This window comes from Tiliqua scincoides, chromosome 2 (assembly GCF_035046505.1).
Source record: "Tiliqua scincoides isolate rTilSci1 chromosome 2, rTilSci1.hap2, whole genome shotgun sequence".
Classification (NCBI taxonomy): Eukaryota; Metazoa; Chordata; class Lepidosauria; order Squamata; family Scincidae; genus Tiliqua; species Tiliqua scincoides.
This window is the reverse complement of record NC_089822.1, coordinates 57,035,855-57,055,105: the sequence shown is the minus strand read 5'-3', so window position 1 is coordinate 57,055,105 and position 19,251 is coordinate 57,035,855. Positions and strand designations below refer to the sequence as shown.

Here is a 19,251-nt window from a genome sequence, read left to right as displayed (position 1 = left end):
CTTAACACTCCACGGGGAAGCATCTCATCTTTGTGCCCAATATCCCCCAAACCTCACAATGCCATCTGCTTCCGTGTTCTGTTACCCCAGCAGACTTATAGTCCTGATTTCCAGGCAGATGCAGCTGGCTGGTGGAAGGTTTGGAGGAGATCAGGTGAGAAAATGAGAGGCTCCCCACGGAATGGTAAGCTCTGGTTGCTGTTTTTGGTGCACAGTGGTCTTCAGTTTGGAGACCCCTGGACAACATGGATTCAGTTCTTGTGTTCCTGTCAGAACTCTGGTCTGATTAAGAGTTTTTCCTGCATTACGGTATCTGCAATGAACATGCAAAGTTGATCTTCTGGCTACTTCCCCACTCAACTACAAGACTAGAATATTTTTCATATTTATATTCAACTTTTCCTTCAAAGAATCCTCCCCTGCCTTTTAACCTCACAACTCTCAGGTGTAGTTTAGTTTGAGACACAGTGACTAACCCAAGTGACTCAACCCAGTGAGCATCGTGGTGGAGCAGTACTTCGGTTTGTGTCACAAACCTCACACTCTAACCACTACACCACAATGGCTGTGCTCCTGTTCATTTTACTGTGGGGGAGCTCATAGAACGGTTAAGCCTACTAAGACAACATTTTCTTAGAATTATTTTACTGATAAAAGCACTTAATGCACTACTCTTGAAATATCAAACTCTATATACATATGTCTAGCTGCTCTTTGGACTTCAGTCACATATTAGATGGTTCTGAGTGAAAGAGTTCCGAAACAGAAGGAAAAATAATACTATCAAGATAGGCTAATTTAAGCAACTGCATTTAATTCACCCTATTTATTGCAGTGAACTCTCCCCAATACAGAGTAGTAACTGCAATACTCAACGTTGTTAAAACATTAGAAAAGCCATTGTGTGTGACAGTTACAGTACAGTATTATCAAAATATGACATTTCCAAACTGTGGATAGTACCAACCAAAACTCAATTCTTAAATTAAGACCATAGTTCATTTTTTTAAATATAAACAGAAAAAGCATATAAAAAGAATTACGTAAAAAGGAAAGTCTAATACAAACATAACAAAAATAAATAAATTGATTTATTCAGTTACTTTCCAAACACTTCCTAATTCCATAAAATAAAATTAACTACAAAAATGGTATTGCTGAGTGTCAATGGAAAACAATTATTTCAAGTCATTACTGATTGGAACGTAAGAAAACATGGTGCCAAAAAACAAAGTTCAGCTTATACTCAATAGGAATTGGAATGGCTATGTTGTACAGTTGGAGTGTCAGAGAACATTTTACAATGTTTGACTTGGTGTCATGTGTGTATGTTTGTGAGAGTTACTGGGAGTTCTCATGTGAGAGGCAACCCTTATTATTTTACACACTACATTTTGTTCCCATCCCCATATGCATATTTAGATAGATTTGATATCATTTATACACAGCACAAGCAGAGAGACTCATTTGGTTTCTTTTACAGATTACAAACAATGGTTTTCCTCAATGGACAAAACTTGGAATAAATGTACCTGTGTACTTTCTGCACATCAGCAGCACTAAGTTCATGCCATCCTATCCATCAAAGAAATAAGATTCACTGAATGTTTAGTCCCCTACCATCAACACCAACAAGCACTGCAAGCTTGTACCATCAATGCTGTTAATTACACACTGGGAATGTTCTTTTTTCTCTGAGAAAGTAAACTGTCACTATGAAACTTTCAATTCTGTTTGAAAAACTAGATACTGGCATTGATTTACTTTACCTGGCAGCAAACTTGTATTGCACTTATGAAAATGGGAGAAGATAGTCGACATGGTAAAGACAGTGAGAGCTGTGACTCACTAGAATGCAAATCACTAATTCAAAGCATCACCAGTAACTAGTAACTTTGCCCTTCCAAAAAAGGAAACTGTTTGATCACTTAATTTGATCTTGTCTAGAATAAAAACACATTTTAATATGCTGCATCTTCAATAACAAACACTGAAATGATTGATACCCAAATAATCCCTAGGGGCTGAAAAAGGATTTTAGGCAGGATAATAACAATGCTTATTCATAAAAACTGAAGAAAGCCTCAAGTAATTTTTCAGTAAGCTGATCATAGAGTAAAAAATATAAAGCAGTCAAAACACACACACAGAGGGCACACAGATTGGCAGTCCTTGAATACACAATGTCATATATGAATTAAAATGTGTGGTCAAGAGGATCAAACCTGAGTATTTAACAAGACCAAAAACGCAGATTTGGAATAAACTGACATTGGACCACCTCTAATAAAATGTGGTCCATTTCACTAGGTGAACAAATGTGCATCATTATTTAAGTGGCCCCAGAAAGATTCTACATATCTATTCAAATATCCTGTTAGTTGGCGTTCTGTGATGTCCCCAACATCCTGTAACAGAACTGTAATGCTGCAGAGCAAAGACTGGCCCACTAACATTCATCAAGGTAGCCAAATTTGGGGGGGGGGGGGGAACTTGATTGAATGGAAACTGAGAAGAGGGTTCTCTCTCAACTGGTGGAATTTAGCTTTATTCAGTGGCAGAAATTGAATAGCATAAAGTTGTAGACATTAACATCATGAATTCGGTTTTTAATTACAGTCAACTTGCCCCACTTCTCACTTTTGTCTCAATAACATTTTTGTTTTAAACCACCATTTTGAACAGTAGGAAACATACAACAGTAAAAACTAATACCTTGATGGAAGACCAGAATGCAGCATTCTCTTTTATTGTTAAGATGGAAGATTCTAGAAACTAAAGGAAGTTTGATCTAAAGTTTCAGCCAATGGCAGACTGACATTCTTTATAAATTTACAAAATAGGGTATATTGATGAAATTTGGTTAACTTCAGAAGGCACCTCAAGGCTAAAAGGCTTTTATAAATCTATAATATAAGTCTCATTATAAGTCAATGATCCTTTCATTGGTCAAAAATAAACACTTTTATTGCTGCCACTCAAAATAGCAAAGAAAAACCTGTTTATTCATTCTTCGGACTAACAAAGAATCCTCTCCCATTAAGCAAGATTAAATTACAGAAGAATTAGAAGAAAACTGAAGCTTTCACTTTTGAAGTACAGTGACTTTCCTTGTGTGCTTTCAAGTCAGTGGAACAGTGAAAGAGTAGTCACTTTTTGCCTGTGTGTGATGTTAATATTTTGATTAACCACCTCAGTCTCTCTCCTTTAGGAACCGCAGTGCCATTTCTTCACAGCTGCATGGGTGCAGTAGTGCTTAGGAGTAGAAAGTAAGAACACTCTGATGATTCCCACGGACAAGAAGAATTGGTGGCAGATCTTTTGAAAGAGCTTCTATCCAGGCCATATACAGCGCACTGGAGACTGCACTTTTTCGTGCAACTGGCAAACTCCTGTAACCACCCAAAAAGGAAAAATTAGGATGTCAGATTAATGGCAGGATTGAGTTAGTTAACTGCAGAGATAAGATCTAAATAATGGCATCCATTTCACTGCACAAGGTGATTTAGAATCATTTGTCACCAAAGCCATTTTTCCCATTAGAACATGCTTAAATCTAGTGCAGCACCTCATTGCTTATATTAGGTGGTAGTGACAGACTGCAACAAGTAGTTCAAGGATTGCCTTCCAAGTTTTATCCAATATATTTGCTTTTAACAACAATTGAAAGACAACAAAGGCCACAATCCTGTGCACATTAACTTGGGAAGAAGACCCATAAGGCTTGGTGGGAATTAGTGTCAGGCAAGCAAAGACAGGGTCAGGCTGTCTAACCTTTTGCCACCAATTGCATTTCAAGCAATATGCCAAATCTTCCCAATACTTGTTTCTTTAGAATGGGTTATCAAAAAACATACAGTGCAACCCCATGCATTTTACAAAGTAGTGACTGAGTTTAATGGGACTTACTCCAATGTGATAGGTGTGTATAAGATTGCAGCCCAGCAGCTCAATCCCATGTAGTGCTGGTGCAGTAGGGTCACCAGGCCCACGCTGAATCCAGCACTGCAACTGAGCAGGTAGGGCTTCCTTTCCCCATATTTGTTGGCTTACCCAATGTCAAGCCCCAGCCTGCCCAATAGGGCTACTCAGTTCTAGACCAGCTATTCAGATGGCACAGAACTGAGTTATGCTGTATAAAGCCAGCAGGCCTGAGACAGGGGTTAGGATGTAGCTGAGGCCTGCTCTGCCATTCCCGCCCCCATTCAATGATCCCCAGATCCCAGAACACTGACTCCCCACCTCTGGAACATCCTTCCCCCCAGTGCCTGTGCCTGCAGAATGGTGCAGGTCTTCATACTAGCACCACTTACTCTGGATAAGCCTTACAACACTTTTACAACACCACAGTGGCCACAGTGCTAGCGCTTGTAGTCCATAAGCTTGGGCATTTTCTTTGTTTGCTCTCTCCCACTCTTGGCTCATACTATTAACTTTTGCAGTGGTTAAGAACATAAGAACAGTCCCACTGGATAAGGCCATAGGCCCATCTAGTCCAGCTTCCTGTATCTCACAGCGGCCCACCAAAGGCCCAGGGAGCACACCAGATAACAAGAGACCTGCATCCTGGTGCCCTCCCTTGCATCTGGCATTCTGACATGGCCCATTTCTAAAATCAGGAGGTTGCACATACACATCATGGCTTATAACCCATAATGGATTTTTCCTCCAGAAACTTGCCCAATCCCCTTTTAAAGGCATCCAGGTCAGATGCCATCACCACATCCTGGGGCAAGGAGTTCCATAGACTGATCACATGCTGAGTAAAGAAATATTTTCTTTTGTCTGTCCTAACCCTTCCAACACTCAATTTTAGTGGATGTCCCCTGGTTCTGGTGTTATGTGAGAGTGTAAAGAGCATCTATCTACTTTATCCTTCCCACATTTAGCACTGGGACCCACTTTTTAGCACTGGGACCCATTTTTAGAATGAGAATCTGTCAGGACCCACCAGAAGTGATGTCATGACTGGAAGTGACATCACCAAGCAGGAAAAAATTTTTTAACAATCCTAGGCTGCAATCCTACCCATACTTACCCTGGAGTAAGTCCCATTTACTATCCTTGCTAAAAGCATATACATAGTAGCTAAAAATATAGGTCTGTATCATTTCCCCAAATGCAGTCACATACCAGGGTAGCATCAAGTCTAACTTATTAAAAATAAAACATTGAAATGAATGGGGACCCACCTGAAATTGGCGTGTGACCCACCTAGTGGGTCCTGACCCACAGTTTGAGAAACACTGAACTATCGTATTATAAGATGTCCAGGACTAGACAGAGAAGATTTAAAAATAAAAATTTACTCAGGCAACTGAGTAATAGGTGGTATATCCACATAATTACTTGATGTGCTAAAAGCCACTCTTCCCCATCAAACAGTGCACTATCTGCCAACTTGACTGCTGGCTTAGACGGTCTCCAGCAAACTTCCATGGCTGTCTAAGTTGCCACACTTGATGAAGTTTATCCCATTTTCTTAAACCTATTCACAGCTGTCACTACACCAGAAGGCTCATTCAAGAATAAGTTAATAGAATTGTTGTGGTATAAACTTTCATGGATTGTGGGCTCTAGTCCAAGCTGATAGGACAATAATGTATTACTTTTTTCTGTTGCAGGAAAGACACAGTAGAGGCTTATAGTACCTTTAACACTAACACACAGAATTAATATGATTCCCATATGATGAGAATATATGATGAATTCTTATACCAAGAGAAAATACACACAAAGAATTAAATACTCATTTTTCTAGGCAATGCTATGGTGTTTCTGACTTCTAGTGCAAATGATGCCAAGAGCCACAGAGAGTAGTACTTACATAACAATTAGATTAGCTGTGCCTGAGTGCTCTTTCAGTAATTCATTTAACCTAATCTGTCGGTAACTCTGTAATTAAAATGAGAATGTTGTTGATGCAAGACAAAAACAGAAAAAAACATTTTTAAATAGAAGTAATTAACTTATACTTCTGGAAGCTCACATAGTCTCACATAGAAGACTACGTGAGAAAGGTCAACCCAACTACGTATGTTCTTATGTCATACACCTACATACTGCTCTGTTTTAGAATATTTATTCCCACCATTATCGACAATTCAAGGTGGTTCATAGCAAGAGTTCAAAATTACAGTAAAAATCAGAGACAAAACCAGAAGAACACATCAACAACAAATCAAAAAGCACAGCGTGAGATACAGAATCAGTAACACGCCAACGCACATTTTGCTTCCTTAAACATTACACCAATTCCTGGGTATATTTGGGGTGCCAATTCAAAAAATGGCATCCGTTTTGCCCCATCACGTCTAGTTTTGGAGACACTGCATAGCCTCTTTAGTGAATGGTTCAAGCAGCTTCCTCATGAGGAAGCCTACACCAGGGCTTCCTCATGAGGAAGCTGCTTGAACTATTCACTAATGAGGCTATGCTGTATCTCCAAAACTAAACATGATAGGGCAAAACAGATGCCATTTTTGGAATCGGCACAACAAATTCATATCAAATCACCATAAAGTTTGGGAAAAACTTTTCTGACCCTCAGTTTTGTACGCCTGTGTAATCTGGGAAGGGCAGCTAAAACAGATGTGTGTCAGGGAATGGGGTCCAAGAAAAGACAGGCTGACCAAGGGGAATATTGCCTAGTAGTGCATACAAGCTCTTCCTGCTCCCCACTTTCTATTTACTGGGTCAGCAGCTGAACATGGAAGTAATTTTTTCCATCCCAGGCTATAGAGACCAGGCATCAGGGGGGGAAAAACCCAAAAAGAACTGAATGCCGGGGTTCTTATTAAAAATCAAACCTAAGTAGAATCCGTAGGGCAAAGAGATGCAGTGACCAACTGAAGTACCTGTGAATATGGACTGGGCAAGTGTAGAGTCAAAATGTAACTAGCTTATTAAACATCCAAAAGAAATGTAATTTTAAAAAATGAGAAAAGATGGTTAGTAAAAGTACAAGCAGGCTGATGGAAAATGCCTGAACCCAGTTGAATGAGCACAAAGAAAAGGTTTGATCAAGTGGATAGAGTAATGATTAATGCCCAGCAGATGGAATGCTAGTTCCCCTCACCTCTGGAGGGGGCGTGGACCCGATCCATGGCTAACTGAAACCGTAGATATGGGATCCACAGATACATAGGCCCCCCAATAGGAGGAAAAAAAACAGAACACCACAAAGGGGTTTCAGTCTTCTGAAAAATCAGGAGGGATGGGAGCTAGACAGGTCTTCAGTGATATGGGAGTTCCACAGACAGAGGGTCATCTTCTAGACAGTCCTCTTGTGCATCACCACAAGACACATCTCAAAAAGAGGTGAGACATGGAGGAGGGCTTCCCCTAAAGATTAAAGGGAATTAGATATACCTTGGTTTTATATAGTTCAATTTCATTATCTGTGATTCTCCAAGGTTCATCTTCTTTCATTTTATCTGCAACATCTTGTTCTTTATCATCCTCATGAAGTCTGAATGGCTCAATCATTTCTTCAAAAGCTGCAATGCTGGAAAACATTTTCACACAGTTGAAGTACATCCATTCTTGGAATGCAAGTTGACTGTACAAAAGACTAGTGCTGGTAAAATATGGCATTCATTATTTGAAATAAATGCTATTTTTTCCATCATAGAGTTGGCCAGGATCCAAATAGCTACTTTATGCACATGCAAGCACTCAGGCATTCCTAGAGGCATTTTTTCATCCTTTTCAACTGCCAACCCCTCCAATAACGCAAGAGGCTTTTGTAACTTCCCCAGTTCAACAGACGTTTGTCATAAGATATAGGAGACCACTGAATGAGAACATTCATGAGAAACAAAAGACACAGGTTCTTTTTGGTTGTCATTAAATGCAGCTGGAAACCAAGTCCTCAGGCTGCTTATATTCAGAATACACTTATTGGCTCAAAACTTTAGGCTGGTGATGGCTACACATGTCAGCTTCCTGTGTTTTCAACTCAGTATTTTAGAGCTGAATTGAAAATGCAAGAAGGTGCTCTTTAACACCAGTGACATTTTGTTCCTTTCTTTGAGGTACCCACATGGACTATGCTCATTTAATAGGACAGTCTAGAATGCTGCTGTCAACATGATGCTGACTTGGAGTACCCTTGCTTTGGCTATTGCCTGTGAGGAACCAAGTACATGAATCTTTAAACTCCAAAGATCTTGTATTCCATGTTTAAAGTATCCTGCAAAGAGCAAAATGGTAGCCAATCGAACTCTTTCAAAATCTTTGCATAAATGTCAATAACATGGCATATTCAGGACACATGCTGTTCCACTGAATGCACAGAATGATCACCCTGCCCATTAATACCATCAAGTTCTTCAGTCACAAACAGATAAACCAAGGCCCTTGTTTTTATAGGATTTTGTGTTTTCTTTTTATATGTCCAAGTCAGGAGTCAAAACTAAAAATGAACTAAAAATTAGACTAAACCTCTGTCAACGAACCAAAACCTTGAGTCAAAGTAGAACCACTTGGTTAACTGCCAACACTGAAATTCTGCTACAGATACTCAGCTTATTTTAATTCCAGTTCTGCAGACACACGTTTTCCTTCTCCTGATTTTCATTTGGGCATTTTTTGACAGTTTTCCTGTGTTTTGCCTGGACTAGAACTTCAAGTTAAGTGTAAAGCAAAATACTAACTTGATCAGGAGCTTTGCAACCTCAAGATTTTTCTGTGAATGTTTTACGTTAAATAGTGGCCACAATTCACAGAAGCAGAACAATAATCTGCACTTATGGCTGGACTTTTACTCATTTCTCCCCCCCCCCACACACACCAGGATTTTATCGCAAGATGTACTACTTTTTAAAAACTAACAATTTTTAGAATGTAAAATCTAATTTTTAGAATTAAATTAAATTTTAACCATATGCTGCTGTATGGTGAAATGTTCTTTAGTCTGTGTCTTATCAATGCCTGAATACCTAGGAATCCTGCACATCACATAACGGAAGACAGGCAGGATATGAATAATATTTTTTTAAAAAGGATCCTTTGCACACACATAAAACAGCTACTGTATCAGAGCCTATATATTCTCTGACTACCCTCTGAATATCTAGAAATTTTTTTTGTAAAACTGTCAGTGGCAGCTGCTAACGAGCCTGTTGTCAACTATATTACTATAATAATAGATACAGCAAATAAAGTGTACACAACTCACTTTTCTTTCTTTGGCTTTGTATTTATATCCCCGAGGACCATGATATCTGAGAAATCTATCCGAAATTTGCTGAGCAGTGTAGCCATCCTAAAGAAATTTAAAAGAGCATCGTAGTTAGCAGTATTTTAAACTAGTCTCTTTACATTTAGATTCTACTCTGCCCTCAGAGGGTCAGAGTGCTTAACATTGTAAACTGATGCTGTAATATTGAAAAGGTTTTCCATATTTACAGAACTCTCTTAACCAGTAAGTTCAAAATCTTATTACCAGCTAATATATTACAAATCTTAAAAGACTGGAAAACAGATAAAATCTACCATTTTGTCAAGCTGCATTAAATATTACATTAAATACAAGTTCGACTGTAAAAGTGAATGCAAATTATAAATTCAGATGAATCAGCATTTTGCATTTCAACAAGTTTAAGACAGGAGATTTTTAAATCTTAACTTACGCTCTTCTGTCATGATCTATTCTGTTTATTTTTCCACCAATGAACACCCTGATCTTACAGTCTTTCCACTTTTTCTTTGTTGTCAGAAGGTAAGGAATCAACAGTGTCAAGCCTATATTAAAAAAAGAACACACACATCCTCACTTTGGTTCTGTGGTAACAACTGATAGTGTATGTCATCTCTAGCAACATGAATATTTTTAAAAAACTCATCTTACCACCATCATCAAAAAGCCACCAGACATCAATATTATTTTTGCCTTGTTTCTTCTGAAACTGAGAACTTGCATCAAGCAGTCTTTGATCTGTCAAGTTCAGGGGTGCAGATGGGCCTTTAGGATCTGTGGAATTGAGAATTGGAACAAAATGAAAGGGTCAAAGCCTTTAATCATTCATTTCCATCTCAAAAGCAGAATCTAGTTTTCTTTTTTTAAGAGGTGAGTAGTTTAATTGTACTGAAACAAATTGTGTAACCCTTATTATAAATGAAGATCAAGGGACTAAGAGTTCACAAACTCTAGCAACTGAGTTTTTGAGGAAAGGATTCTCCAATCCCCACTTTTCAAGATTTCAATCAGTGAGATGCAATGTCCCATACTAGCACATCAAAGGACAACTGTGAACTTGCAGTAGTGCAAGTAGTATAGCTGTATATGACAGTGTTTTTCAAATTGTGGGTTGGGACCCACTAGGTGAGTCGCAAGCCAATTTCAGATGGGTTCCCATTCATTTCAATATTTATTTTTAATAGACTGGATGTTTCCATGGTATATGACTGCATTTGGGGAAATGTTGCAGTTCTGTACTTTTAACAGGCTACTATGTATATGCTTTTAACTATGATAGTAAACAGGACTTACTTCTTGGTAAGTATAGGTAGGATTGCAGCCTAGGATTGTTAAAACTCTTCCTGCTTGATGATGTCACTTTAGGTAATGGCATCACTTCTGGTGGGTTCTGACAGATTCTCATTCTAAAAGGTGGGTCTCAGTGCTAAAGTGTGAGAACCACTGGTATATGAGATAGTGCATACCTTACTTCCAATGCACCTGTACTGCTATGGATGCACAAGAACCCCACCAGAGGATATGTTCAACTAGGAAGGGTACACAGGCCTGATCCATGCACTCATCAAATAAAGATGAATCCCAACTTTGCTTGCCCATTAATTTTACTTATATTTCACTCTTTGTTTATAAAAGCTTTGGAGTAACTTATACAGGTACTCCCAGTCAGGCACTTAAATCCTATAGCAGCTTAGCTCCAGCAGCACTCAAAGTTCTGCTATGTGGTATTGAATACTGAAGCTGCCTACATTCTAGCAAATCAGTGTGCATGTAGGTGTAGTGAAAAGACAAAATGAAAAAGTTAAATTGAAGTGATTTAACATATCATGTTGATAGATACTTTATGCAGAAGCAACTGCAATATAGTCATTGGTAGCCTTTAACCTTCATCCTATTAAAACCCACATAAAGTTCAGTGACTTTCTCGTAATCTGATTAAGATCTTAAACCGGAACTTTGCTTTTAACTCCTGTTAAGTTTTTTAAACTGCATATTATGAGAAAAGTTAAAAATTGCTATCTTTTGTTGTCCTCAGTATTAATCAGAATAACTTCTCATCTGGAGTGCCAGGGGTGTGTTTGCTTAGCTCCGGCTGGTGCACCAGCTGCAGCCAAACTTGAATTGAACATAAGAACATAAGAACAGCCCCACTGGATCAGGCCATAGGCCCATCTAGTCCAGCTTCCTGTATCTCACAGCGGTCCACCAAATGCCCCAGGGAGCACACCAGATAACAAGAGACCTCATCCTGGTGCCCTCCCTTGCATCTGGCATTCTGACATAACCCATTTCTAAAATCAGGAGGTTGCGCATACACATCATGGCTTGTACCCCATAATGGATTTTTCCTCCAGAAACATGTCCAATCCCCTTTTAAAGGCATCTAGGCTAGACGCCAGCAACACATCCTGTGGCAAGGAGTTCCACAGACCGACCACACGCTGAGTAAAGAAATATTTTCTTTTGTCTGTCCTAACCCGCCCAACACTCAATTTTAGTGGATGTCTCCTGGTTCTGGTATTATGTGAGAGTGTAAAGAGCATCTCCCTATCCACTCTGTCCATCCCCTGCATAATTTTGTATGTCTCAATCATGTCCACCCTCAGGCGTCTCTTTTCTAGGCTGAAGAGGCCCAAACACCGTAGCCTTTCCTCATAAGGAAAGTGCCCCAGCCCCGTAATCATCTTAGTCGCTCTCTTTTGCACCTTTTCCATTTCCACTATGTCTTTTTTGAGATGCGGCGACCAGAACTGGACACAATACTCCAGGTGTGGCCTTGTACAACAACAATTATAATACTAGCCGTTTTGTTCTCAATACCCCTCCTAATGATCCCAAGCATAGAATTGGCCTTCTTCACTACCGCCGCACATTGGGTCGACACTTTCATCGACCTGTCCACCACCACCCCAAGATCTCTCTCCTGATCTGTCACAGACAGCTCAGAACCCATCAGCCTATATCTAAAGTTTTGATTTTTTGCCCCAATGGGCATGACTTTACACTTACTGACATTGAAGCGCATCTGCCATTTTGCTGCCCATTCTGCCAGTCTGGAGAGATCCTTCTGGAGCTCCTCACAATCACTTCTGCTCTTCACCACTCGGAAAAGTTTGGTGTCGTCTGCAAACTTAGCCACTTCACTGCTCAACCCTGTTTCCAGGTCATTTATGAAGAGGTTGAAAAGCACCAGTCCCAGGACAGATCCTTGGGGCACACCGCTTTTCACCTCTCTCCATTGTGAAAATTGCCCATTGACACCCACTCTTTGCTTCCTGGCCTCCAACCAGTTCTCAATCCATGAGAGGACCTGTCCTCTAATTCCCTGACTGTGGAGTTTTTTCAGTAGCCTTTGGTGAGGGACCGTGTCAAATGCCTTCTGAAAGTCCAGATATATAATGTCCACGGGTTCTCCCACATCCACATGATTGGACCTGACCATCGTAGTCCATGCCCATGGGACTTCAAGTAACTGTAATGCGCTCTACGTGGGGCTACCCTTGAAGATGGTTTGAAAGCTGCAACTAGTGCAGAATGTTGTGGCCAGGGTGGTTACTGGAGCTAGATGGTTTGATTCTGTTGAACCACTGCCTCGGTGACTGCACTGGATGTCCATTCATTTCCAGGCCCAATTCAAGGGGCTGGTTTTGACCTTTAAAGCCCTTCACGGTTTGGGGTCAAGTTATCTGAGGGACCGCCTTCACCCATATATTTCGGCCCACCCTCTTAGGTCATCTGAGGGGACTTTCCTGTAAGTGCCACCTTTCTCCCAAGTTAGGGGGATGGCAGCATGGGGGTCAAGCCATCTCAGTAGTGGCGCCACCGTTATAGCACTTCCTACCAGAGGAATTACAATCTACCCCCTCCCTCATGGCATTTTGTAAGGGTTTAAAACATTTTTGTTTCATTTTGCATTTGCAAAATGGGGGAGAAGAAAAGATCAGAAGCCTTGGTGGGCAAGGAGAGCCTATCATGCAACTTTCTGGATTTTGGTCCACAAGTCTGCAACACAGCACTGAACACAGCATTTTCATTAAAGATTTGGCACAACGAGACACACCGATTGCCATGTAAGCTGGGAGGCATTTCTGTAGTGTCATTAAGTAACATTTAAGAAAATACTTAAATTCTTCCCACAAGCCACTAAGCTACTGTGTCCAAGAGACCCATCCAAGCAGCCAAGTTCCCATGAACCCAGAAAGTATAGAAGTCTCATCTTCTACCAAGCAATGCATTTTGTTGCCCTTGAGCTATATGACAAAATATGAAAAATTATAGATGTTACCAGTATGGAAAAAATGGATTAAAATCAAAGGATGCATAAAATGGCCTGCCTTTTTTCAAAAGAGGCTGTGTTGGTGTCTTGCCATCATCTTCCTCTTCTAGACAAAGTTTAGAAGTAAAAAATAAAGTTATTTGCAGTACTCATGAAAATGTGAAGAGTGCTTACTTTTAAAGACATAATGTAAAATAGTATTATGAAACAACCAAACATGAATGAATTTAAATCAACTCTTGTTTATGAGTGACTGGCATGTTAAAACAGACATGCTTCTATACCATTGGATTAAATGATTACATGTTTTTAGTAGACAACACAGTTATCCATTATTAGTAGTACAAAACAAATAAGATTTAAAAATATTAGTGGTTTTTTTTTTCTTGAAGACCCTTTTTCACCCACAACAGACTCCCCCCCCCCCATGAATTCCTTGTCCTTCATTCCAAAGTAATTTACAGTTCAACATACAATATTGCCCTAGCAAACATGGGAAAAAATCCCATGTCCTAGGCCTAGATATATGAGTAGATAAGTTAAGTGGGATGGCCTACAAACATTAGACACTAAATATGTAATGCTACAGCATCATGAGCTGATATATCTGTACACCTGTTATGACTAGACTGCTACACTTACAAGCACAAGCCTCCTAACAGGTTTGACCTCTTAATGCAGCCATTTATGCTGCAGTACCTCACTGAGGTACTGGCTTGAATGTTTCTTTGAATCAATGGCCTTCAAAACATTTTCAAAACAAGACTGCATTTTTCATTGAGTCAGCTTCTTGAAAGCAAGTGGGTTCATACACAACAAATACTGGTTTATAAACTGCTCCTCTGGAAGTTGTCCCAAGGTTTCCAAAACAACTTTACACAGGAAAGTAAAGAGTGAGAGTCCCTAAGCTTGCATTTTTCTTCAGACTGCAGATTTAATTTTGAACTTTGTAAATAGGACTGGATAATAATTCTTGCATTGCTATATACAAATTCCAGCAGACAAACTGTTACCTTTATGAATAGGAGATTTTTCACTCACGGGCTTAGAAGTGACCACCTCGGTCTTCTTGCTGTAATCTACATTTACTATAATGTCTTTAGTTACTGGAGATTTCTCTTGCGATGACAATAATTCCTCTGAAAATTTGAAAACATAAGCTATTCAGTATTTATAGAAAACAATGATTTATGAACTGAGAGACAATTATCCATTCATTTTATAATACAATACACAACCAGTGGGAGCAAATATCATGCAAATCAAGTAAGCAAGTCAAGCAAGTGTAGGAGAAAAGATATCACTAATTTACACATTAAAGCAGCACCCAAATAATTACCTCGGAAACTTGCAACCTCACAGGCCACCGAGTTTTATTATCCTAGTACTGTAAAGATGGCTGCTGCAGTTTCAATGAGAGCAGCAGCACCAAAAAGGACCACTGCTGGTAACTATGTTGCCATTACTATGGACATTTTGACAGCTGGAACTTGAATCTGTTCAAATCCCCAGACAAAAAGTAGCCAGCATTCTTTGGGGTTATTACAGACCAAGAAGCAAAGAAGGGATCACAATGTTAATACTGTTCCAGTAACACTCTCCAGCTATTCTAAGCCAACAGGACTTAAATTACAGATCTATATTAAGCGGGGCGAGGGGGGAACAGTTTTATGCAATTGTATACACAATATTTTTTTTTGTGGCTAATTTTACCCAAATTGATATTATGGTAAGAATTACCTTGTCCTTGAAGATGGGAAATATCCAGACCTTCCCTCATACGGATAACGACGACTCCATACTGAATGTCAAAGGCATCACTGTAACAGAAGTAAGTAAGTTTGGGACAAACCTATAAACAGCCAAAAATTGAGTGATCAACTTGAGTAGTTTGCTTGTCCATAAGATCAGGCAGAAGGATTCCAAAACTTTATGAAATGACCAGATGCACTTTTTACATAAAACTGACTATAGAAAGTTTCTAATGAAGCAGGTTATATTACATGAATAATTTTTGTGCATATGGAAAATTGGGTAGGCACACCCCACTCCATACTCTCATGTTTTCCCTTTCCTATTCAAAGGCTGCCCACTATACAACCCTTCTGAACAATTTCATTTTGTGTGAATGTTTTTCTTACATATTAACATAACTCCACCCAATGAAGGATCATGTGGTAACATACCAGTTCTCGCTATGTGGTGAAATCACGTAACTGCACTATGGAATTCCCTCCCCTTTGAATTGAGAGCAGTTTCCTCATTATTAACGTTCCAGCAGGGCCTGAAGACTTTTTTATTTAGGAAAGCCTTCAAGGCACTATAACGGTTGTTTTTATAAATTATGTCTTTTACTGCGTGCTTTTAATCTGCTGCTATGTGTTTTATCTTGTTTTAATTGTTTTTAAGTGTTTTGTATTTTAATGTTTATCTGTTGCCTTGCATTTTAACTTGATTGTTAGCCGCCTTGGGTGCCCTTCGGGGAGAAAGGCGGAATACAAATCTAATAAATAAATAAACAAACTTGGTGGATATTTCCCATTGCCAAAGGAAATTTTGTTTTCCTTGACAAAATTTTTGGCACCCTCATGATGAAAGCACTGAAAATGTGCTAAAAACTTTCAACATCAAGCCTCCAAAGTGCTTATACTGATACACATATTGCTGCTGCTATGACCTTACTGTTATTTACTATTTTTACAGACCACCTTTCAGCTATAAGTGCTCCTATCACAGTTGACAACACACACAAAAAATTTTGTATTGGCAACCTTCAGTCTCGAAAGACTATGGTATCACGCTCTGAATGGTGGTTCTGGCACAGCGTCTAGTGTGGCTGAAAAGGCCAATTCGGGAGTGACAATCCCTTCCAGACTGGGAGCAAGTGCAGTCTGTCCCTGGTCTGTCTCCCTGGCTATGGGCCTTCCTTCTTTGCCTCTTAGCCTCAGACTGTTGGCCAAGTGTCTCTTCAAACTGGGAAAGGCCATGCTGCACAGCCTGCCTCCAAGCGGGCCGCTCAGAGGCCAGGGTTTCCCACTTGTTGAGGTCCATCCCTAAGGCCTTCAGATCCCTCTTGCAGATGTCCTTGTATCGCAGCTGTGGTCTACCTGTCTACCTGTAGGGCGCAAAAAATTAGGTGTGTGCTAATTTACATACTATGCTCTCTAATGTGAACTTCCTTGTTCCAACTTCTCAAAAGTGCAAGACAGCCATCTCAGTAGTTTGTTGTTCAAAGTTCAGTCATGTTTTAGTTCATGACTCAGAGACTTGTCATAGTTACTGATATTAGCAGTGAAATCTGGCAAGGTACTGTCCCAGAAGGTTATTTTGTGGTTGGTTTCCAACAGCACTACCTTGGTTCTATTTCCCAGTATTCTCCCAGAGAGGGAGAATACTCAATTGACTTTCAATTAACAATTTAATTGCAGGTGTCAATTCTTGAAATTGAATACCACTGTTCAAAAATATTTTGAAGATATTTACTACACTGAACTTATGGAAAAGATGCTTCCACATTATTCTGAATAAATGATATACTATTTATATGGATTTAGAGGCATCTTTACAATTTGTAAATATTTAACCTTGTACTCACTGTAGTAAATTGATGTAGGTGTCAACTTCATTCATATCAGCTGACTGCCAATCTTTCTTAAATCCAAGAACAAGAGTATTTGGTCTCATTCGTCCCAAACCGGCAGCCTATAATTTAGTTACATTTTTAAAACTTTGGAAAATAAAGTATATGACTACTTAAGCAAAATCTGTGTTTATATTTTGTTTTGCAAAAGTTTTAGATTACACAGTAAATGAGACAGCCTGTGAATACTCTCACTGTCCTAATGAAAAAAGGCAGTTAGAAAATAAATGGGGTAACCTGAGAAAGAAAAATTAATCACAGAGTTGTGTATACAGGAATACATTTCCCTGCCCTACTCAGACCTGCGGTTTTGTTGAAGAAACTTATAGATATGCCTCTAACACTCATTGCCATTACACCCTGACATGCAGTGCAATCTTGTGCATGACTACTCAGAGTAAATCCCATTTAGTTTGATGGGGCATAATTCCAGGTAAGTGTTTACAGAATTGCAGCCTTAGTGGGCCATTGTAGATTTAATTTCTTCAACAGCTATCAGGGTGGTACTGGAAATTTTTAGCCCGCAAAAGAGCCCATGCATTCACAGCTGGTGCCTATTTTCCTTAGAAGCATCCAACTCAGCAAAGTCTGGATCTCAATATCCTCTAGCTATCAGCCCAGTACTCTAATCTCTTTGGAAAGGTATTTTCTTGCTGATGGTTTGTAAGCCCCTATTGCTTTTCCAAAGGAAACATATACAATATACATGAAGAGGTGTGGGATTTTTTTTTGTGGTAACAAATGGGATGGAAGAGTGTGGAGTAATGGAGTTTCAGAATGGTGTTGAACTTGCATCTCATGCTGGGAGTTGGAAGCAGTCATAGTAAGACTCTCCCCCTCTCTGGTTGACTAGCAAGCATAAGCAAAGGGTAAGCTTCAGGAAGAGGTTGTTGGCCATACCTCTTACCTTGCTTGTAGCTTTACCACCTAAGGCAGTGTTTAAGTTGTACTTCTCAGACGCCCCTAAAAACAATCCCCGAGCCATCTAAGGAGTTTCAAGAGGAAAGGCTTCACCAGAAGTGATGGAGAGGTGTGGAGGGGGAGGAGAAGGGGATTAAATGCCCATTACTGGACTGGATTCTGCAGTAAGGGTCTTCCCCCTACATCAAACTGGTCAATCTGACCTTCCTTGCCTAACTGGTTGATTCTGCAAGTGAAAGCCCCTTGGGTGTGGAAGCCTTATCAGTATGGGTAGCTCAGCTTGTAGCTGGAAATCCTCCTGCTACAACTCATTTCCTGCCATGTCCTTTGCGACTATTGGGGTGGTTATTCTGAGTTGAAATTCTTTAGTCCCTTCTACTGCATAGTGAAATTGAGTAGAGGAGAGCATGAAAGAAGTCTTCTTCATAAACAGTGAAGATCAGATCTTATAATATAAAGAAATATTTTAACTGCAAGACCTAGGCTCCAACTGTAACAGCCTCCTTTCTTGCAGACATAATCTGGGATGGAGGGCTGACTCATTTCACCCTTATAATCAGAAGATTTAAAACAAAAAAACTAGATTTCTAACAGGAGCACAGGTGTTTACCCCATTCCCAATTGCCTTCCCTCAGTGGCAAAGCTACTTCTTGTCAATACGCAGCAACTGAATCCTGGAACAATTTGCCTATTTAGAAAAGTGTGGAATCTAATGGACAATCATATCGAGATCACTCAATATGCTCAGCACACGTCTTCTCTTTTTTTAGCAACAACGTACCTGCATCAAGTATTGGGCACCATCTCTCAAGTCTTCTGCTTGTACTGGAGCATAAAAAGCTTTCATTTTGTTTTTAATAAGCCACCGTTGGTATCTGGCCAAGTCACTAGATAATTCCTTCATGGCTTGCCTGCGAGGACCCTTTAAAAAAAAAAAAAGAGAATTATGCACACTTATAAAAGTATATACTTTTTTTAAAGTATATTTAATTCAAAAGTAAATGGAGTAACATACACCAGAAGATAACCCATTTTTGCCCAGTCCTGTTGCTTATACTCAATATTGGGCAGAACTGGCTTTTAAGCTGCCAAGCCTACTTATGAATAAAGATGGTGAAGGGACAGAAATTTTTCCTATGTTTTTCTCGCAGGAATTGGTGCTGCCTTTTAACCTTTTTACCCAATGTGATCATTTTGGGAACAGGCAACCAT

The 19,251-nt window shown here is 39.6% G+C and overlaps 1 protein-coding gene across 1 annotated transcript in view; it reads right to left on the bottom strand.

Moving 5' to 3' along the window:
* Positions 1-794: 794 nt before the first annotated feature.
* The window catches only part of SLC12A2 (solute carrier family 12 member 2), a 74,887-nt gene continuing 56,430 nt past the window's right edge, over positions 795-19,251 (bottom strand). Inside the window, exons 17-27 of the mRNA XM_066613262.1 lie at positions 18,821-18,961; positions 17,074-17,180; positions 15,219-15,298; positions 14,492-14,617; positions 13,537-13,584; positions 9,854-9,976; positions 9,636-9,747; positions 9,182-9,268; positions 7,372-7,507; positions 5,828-5,895; positions 795-3,392 (exon numbers count right to left, since the gene is read on the bottom strand). Of these exons, the coding sequence (XP_066469359.1) occupies positions 3,257-3,392; positions 5,828-5,895; positions 7,372-7,507; positions 9,182-9,268; positions 9,636-9,747; positions 9,854-9,976; positions 13,537-13,584; positions 14,492-14,617; positions 15,219-15,298; positions 17,074-17,180; positions 18,821-18,961 (1,164 nt within the window). The 3' untranslated portion in view covers positions 795-3,256. The remainder of the gene's footprint in view (positions 3,393-5,827; positions 5,896-7,371; positions 7,508-9,181; positions 9,269-9,635; positions 9,748-9,853; positions 9,977-13,536; positions 13,585-14,491; positions 14,618-15,218; positions 15,299-17,073; positions 17,181-18,820; positions 18,962-19,251) is intronic.